Source organism: Rattus rattus, chromosome 5, assembly GCF_011064425.1.
Source record: "Rattus rattus isolate New Zealand chromosome 5, Rrattus_CSIRO_v1, whole genome shotgun sequence".
NCBI classification, from domain to species: domain Eukaryota; kingdom Metazoa; phylum Chordata; class Mammalia; order Rodentia; family Muridae; genus Rattus; species Rattus rattus.
The window spans coordinates 9,549,094-9,554,914 of record NC_046158.1 but is presented as its reverse complement, the minus strand read 5'-3'; the positions used below and the strand labels follow the sequence as shown (position 1 = coordinate 9,554,914).

At 54.1% G+C, this 5,821-nt stretch overlaps 1 protein-coding gene across 1 annotated transcript in view; it reads left to right on the top strand.

Annotated features, from left to right (window-relative positions):
• Positions 1–5,541, top strand: part of Adamtsl2 (ADAMTS like 2) — a 27,954-nt gene extending 22,413 nt beyond the window's left edge. Inside the window, exons 14-18 of the mRNA XM_032902994.1 lie at positions 1–22; positions 640–810; positions 1,388–1,564; positions 3,950–4,094; positions 4,836–5,541. The exon at positions 1–22 is cut by the window's left edge and continues 134 nt beyond it. Of these exons, the coding sequence (XP_032758885.1) occupies positions 1–22; positions 640–810; positions 1,388–1,564; positions 3,950–4,094; positions 4,836–4,954 (634 nt within the window). The 3' untranslated portion in view covers positions 4,955–5,541. The remainder of the gene's footprint in view (positions 23–639; positions 811–1,387; positions 1,565–3,949; positions 4,095–4,835) is intronic.
• The last annotated feature ends 280 nt before the right edge of the window (positions 5,542–5,821 follow it).

Here is a 5,821-nt window from a genome sequence, read left to right as displayed (position 1 = left end):
GACTGTCTCAGACTGGGGACCGGTGAGGGCAAGGATCAGGGTTTGGGGCAAGCTATTTCTGTAGTTAGAACAGACACGGGGTCCTGACCTGCAGACTCTGCTTTCCCTTCATTTTCTCATCTATCTGGAGTAAAGAGAGGAGAAGAAGAGAATTATAACCTCCCTTCCATTCCTTTAGGGGCTCAAACCCTTGTCCAGAAACAAGAGTGGGCATCACCACCCCAGTAATGGCCTTGCTGTCTCCGCCTCTCCTGACTCCGTCCCTCCTTATCTCTGTATCTCTCTGTCTCTCTGCGTGCCTTTCCCTGTCCCTGTCTCTGACTCTCCGTGCCTGTTTTCCCTTCCTGTCTCTGTCTCCATCTGTCTCTCTCATCTGGAACAGAACTGCTCATATGCAAGGTAGGGGCCGCTCCGGTGGTGGGGCTTAGGTGACCTTTCGGGCTGTGCTTTTCTCCGTGTGTGCTTTGCAGCGAGCATGTTATTTCTGTAATTAGAACAGAAGCGTTATTTTAAAAGTGGTTACCATGGGAACTGCTTCGCATCCTGCCCTGGAAGCTGTTTGTTTTATTTGGGAGTGCTGCAGGTCGGGGGCTGTGGAATGGCCCCTGTTCTCCTAGCCCCTGCCACTCCATCTTGCAGTGCAGTGGGAGCTGTGGACAGGGCCGCACAATCAGGCACGTGTACTGTAAGACCAGCGATGGACGGGTAGTCCCCGAGTCCCAGTGCCAGACAGAGACAAAGCCTCTGGCCATCCACCCCTGTGGGGACAAGAACTGCCCAGCACACTGGTTGGCTCAGGACTGGGAAAGGGTGAGTACCCAGGAGTTTGATTAGGGCCTTGCTCTGGATCACATAGCAGATGGGGAGGGTTGGCCTGGGTGTCAATGGCTGTTCACAAGGAAGAACTCATGATAGTAAAACCATCCCCTGTCTCCCCACCTAGGGAGTCTGCTGCCACTCTCAGCCCTGGGCCCTTGATGACCTTTTGTTATCACGACCTTTGTCTTCTGTCTCAACCTGTCATTGTCACCAACTTGCCATTTCAGACAATTGCTCTCAGTCAATGGTTTCCGGCAAGGCCACTATTAACTAAATCTTGAGCCAAATTGCTTTCTGCAGAATTGATTTTGGCCTGATCATCCTTGGGCAAATTACATTAGCCAATTTGTTTCAAAACAGATGGTTTGGGGCCCAATTGCTTTTGATCAAATCTGGATAGGACCAAACGGTTACCGAACAAAGAGTTCTCAGCCAATCCCCCAGCTGAAAGCGCTTACACTTTCATCCAAATATCATTGACCGATCCCTGAGCACCAGAAGTGCTGTGGCCCAGGTTCTGGTTCCCTGGGCTTCTGGCCTCTGACCCATCCTGTCTGGCCTTTCTCAGTGCAACACTACCTGTGGGCGTGGCGTGAAGAAGCGGTTAGTTCTCTGCATGGAGCTGGCCAATGGGAAGCCTCAGATGCGAAGTGGCTCTGAATGTGGGCTAGCCAGGAAGCCCCCCGAGGAAAGTACGTGCTTCGAGAGACCTTGCTTCAAGTGGTACACCAGCCCCTGGTCAGAGGTGAGCACCCAGCAAACTCCGGTGAGGCTGGCTCTGATCCTACCACAGAACCTCCATCTTGGCCAATGTCCACCAAGCCTTCCTCCCAACCTCAGTCAGCCAGGGTGCTTATTCCTGGATGCTTGTAGATTGACTGGAGGAGACCTGCCCAGCAGCCTTTTCTGACCTTTCCTGGGTGTCCTTGCAACTCTGTTTGTGGGACTGTCTGGGCCTGGTCACTTAGAGTTGAAGCTTTAAGTGGTATGTTTGGTAGCAAGTATTCCTAGTAATCCCTGAAGGATGTCCCAATTCCTGTAGACACAGAGGGCAATAAGATTGGCTAAGGCAGGGACGTGAGACTTGAACACACAGGTGGCAGACACTGAGCCAGCCGGCCGAAGAGTAGGCTCTCCTGACTCAGCCGGATAGAGCTAAATGCTCATCACTGAAGCAAGAACAGAGCCCTCACCTGTTGCCACAGAGGTCACTGAAGGCAGCTGTGGCCTAGCACTTGTCTCCACATCTCTTCCAATTGGCACTCATGGAGAGGAAGAAACTGAAGTCGAGAGAGCTCTCCAACATGGGGGCAGAGTTTAAGAGGCATTAGACATGGGGCTCTGAACTCACAGGCTAGTGATGGACAGAGAGACAGTGGTAGCCGAGTGGGGTAGGAGGGGCTACCATCCATGGGGTGGGTGGAGCTCCCTGTCTAGCCCCTGATTGGCACAGCAGTAACTGCACCTCAGGTCCTCTTCTGCCTGAGGACAGGACTCACGTGGTCAGGCTGGGCAGCACAGGGTTTCCAGCTGCCTGTGGCTTTGGGCCTTACATAGGTCAACTCTGAATGCTTAGGAACAATGTGGAGTTCTAAATGGGGCTGGGAGCCCAGAGCCTTCACTGTGGTGTTCTATAGTGTCCAAGACCCCAGTGCATATGTCCTCTCTAGGTTCAGCTCTGAAATGGATAGGTTACAAATCCAAATCTTGAAAGTCCAAGGGCTCTGTGGGGCGAGGCCCCAGTGGCTGCCCTTCTTAAGCAAGGGTTCTTCTACACACACACACATACATGCAAGCACTCACACACACAGACACATGCACACACACACACATGCATGCACACATACATGCATACACATATACACACAGACACACACATGCACACACACATACACACGCACGCACTGTAGTATCTACCAGTGAACATCACCACCAAGGTAAGAAGGAAGAGAGGTAGGCTGTGGCTGCCTAGAGGGTGCACAGCAGTGCTTGAGGACCAGCATCAGTAGGGGAAGCAGGTAGAGAGCGACTCATGAGGGTCTCTGGAGTGAAGGTCCCCTCTGAACTGACTGAGCCTAGCCAGTGGTCTGGTTGTGGCCTGGGGAGCCCAATGACTCATGTACTTTAAGAACACTGGTCTCAGGGTAGCTGTGTGGCCAGAGCCTAGTAACTCTGGGACCATCTCGGGCAATGAGGAGGAGAAAGAATAAGGGGGGTCCCCAAAGTAGCCATGAGGGAGGAGTGCTTCTCATATTTCCCTGATGAACAGAAGGAGCAGACTGGAGCACATGAGTGGTGGACATGTGGGAGTCCGTCCTTTCTGTCCCTGGTTGGGGCAATGACATTCTCTACACTCAGTGCTTTCCCCATCCAACTGCTCTGCTCCATGCATTTGCCAGGGACAGACAAGCAGGTGCCAGGACCTGCCAGGAGCCCACACATCTTTAGGGCATCTGCAAAGGGCAAAGGATCCACTCTGCCTGTGCCAGCCTCTCCTCTTCTCAGGGAGGGTGAGCAGTCGGTGGCCTCATGCCAGCCTTCATTAGCTCCTCTGTGTCTGGTAACCAGACAAGGGGTGAGCCTGGGGCAGGGGCCTCCCCATACCTCAGGCCCAGGCATGCCTGGGTGATGTGGGGTCACCACATCAGGGAACCACTGCCTGCAGGATCTTGGCAGGGGGGTAGCTGGGTCACTGGGGTCAGCAGATGTCCCTGGTATTCTGGGTAGCTCAGCAGGCTTTCTGAGGGGAACATCTGGACTTGGAGTGGTGGCTCTGGATGTTGCATCGATTGGTCCATGGCAAACCCTGTGTGTCACTAATCTGAGACAGATGGGACCTGGGCACTCAGCCGGTCATAGTCGGCACAGGAGGGGCCACCCTCTCACGGTGAGGCTGGGAAAACTGAGGCACAGTAGTCAGATGGCGCCTTTCCCTTCGCTGCCTCTACTCTCCACTCAGCCCCAGCTCAGGCTCCAGGTCCCAAGGAACTGCTGTGTCCTGGCTAAGCTATGGGTTGGTTATGGTGCAGAAGGATGAGTCCTGGGTGATGAGATTCCCTGTCTCTGTCATTATGGGGAGCCTCATTATGCACCTATTTGTCTGTCTGTCTGTCTGTCCGTCCCACACCAGTGCACCAAGACATGTGGGGTAGGTGTGAGGATGCGAGACGTGAAGTGTTACCAGGGAACCGACATTGTCCGTGGATGTGACCCACTGGTGAAGCCTGTCGGGAGACAGGCTTGTGACTTACAGCCGTGTCCCACAGAGCCCCCAGGTGAGAAAGACGAGTCTGGGCATAGGGCATGGGGTGTCTAGAGGAGTTGTGGTCAGAGCCAGGGTCTAGAGGACCAACAGACATCCATCAGGGAAGCATCGAGAGACACAGAGGTGTGTCTATAGGAGGGGTCTTCTCTGAGGGGGATGGCCTACCTGAGGCTCAGGGAACCTACACAGAGACCTGTGTATTGGAAAAGGCACTGACCTAAAGCATGGTTGGGGAAGCTGTGGGACCAGGGACCTGGTCTGCGCTACAGGTATTGACTCTCAGGAGGCAGAGAGGTCTCAGACACGACACCTGGAAAGATGGTCAAAGTCCAGTCTTCAAAGGTGATGCCACATGTAAGGGAAAGTGAATGTTGGGAATGCTGAGGGAAGGGGAGAGGAAGTCACCGGCCCTGGAGGTGTTGGGACTTTTCAGAGGGGATCAGGGACTCTCCCAAATTCTAGGTTTTTGCTCCTCAGGTGATCAGATCAAATCACTTAATGGAATCCATCTTTTCCACAAGAGGGGCTTGGATTAGATTAGCATAGGGGTGGCTGAGATGGAAATGGAATCCTCTGGACCAAGACCGAGGCGCTTTTCTGTTGACCTGCTCATAGTGGGACAGCTGGGCTGCCCTTAGTGAGCTCCTGCCTTTGTGAAGATGGTATGGCAAGGGTTGGGGACCCTGGGAGCGCTTCTCCTTTGGTCGTCTGGCCTTTCACCATTCCCTTTTGCACTGTGTCCCATCTCCAGATGACAGCTGCCAAGACCAGCCCGGCACCAACTGTGCACTGGCCATCAAAGTGAACCTCTGTGGCCATTGGTACTACAGCAAAGCCTGCTGCCGCTCCTGCAGACCTCCCCATTCCTAGCTGCTGCTGTAGCCCCCAAGACATGAGCACACCATCTGGGGCTTTCCTTGGACACCCGCCCTGCAGGGGATTCTGGACTGTGAAGACTTGGAGCACAACTGACAGGAAGGGACTTCGACATTGTGGCCTTGTCTCTGCCCTGGGTGAGAGCCTCCAGGGCCCGCAGGCCCCTTCTCAGATGGAGCCACCCTGCTGCGGGAAACTGTACATGCACTCCCAGGATCCTGTGTCTGTGCCCATCCCAGAGAGCTCAGAGGACGGAAACCAGAGTAGGCAGTACCTGCCCATTCCCCAGACCCAACTCTGATGTGACAGAACCCTCTCAAGGTGATTTGCAGGTGACACAGGAAGGAGAGAGTCTCTCTTCTTTGGCTGTCTTGTAAGGAGGGCTCCTGGGTCAGCTGAGGAGCCCAGGCTGCCCTGTCTCTGGAAGTACTGAGGTACCCCTTCCTATGGCATTAGTGCCACTGTTCCCCTCCCAGAGTTCTTGTGCTAGCTGGGAGGGACAGCCCGTGTTCCTGGTGTCCCTACCAGCCTCCTCACTACTTACTGTGCATGTTAATAAAGTGCCTGTATTTATGGCAGCATGCTGGGGTTTCGGTCACTTTTGGAAAAAATGGGGGGTAGCCTCAGGGACTGTATGGGGTTCTTTGCCGGGCAGCAGGTGCAGAAGGGATGGGTAGGAACAGGGCAATCAGGTACAAAATGTAGACAAAAGGCTACCAGAAGAGCAGGGAGTGCAAGGGAGAGGCTCTGTGGGCAGCAGGACAGGGTTGAGGTAGACATTGGCACGGATCTCTCACCATCTTTAGCTGTCCTGGGTCTGGGGCTCATTGTGAGGATGGAACACAGGGCCATAAGAATGCT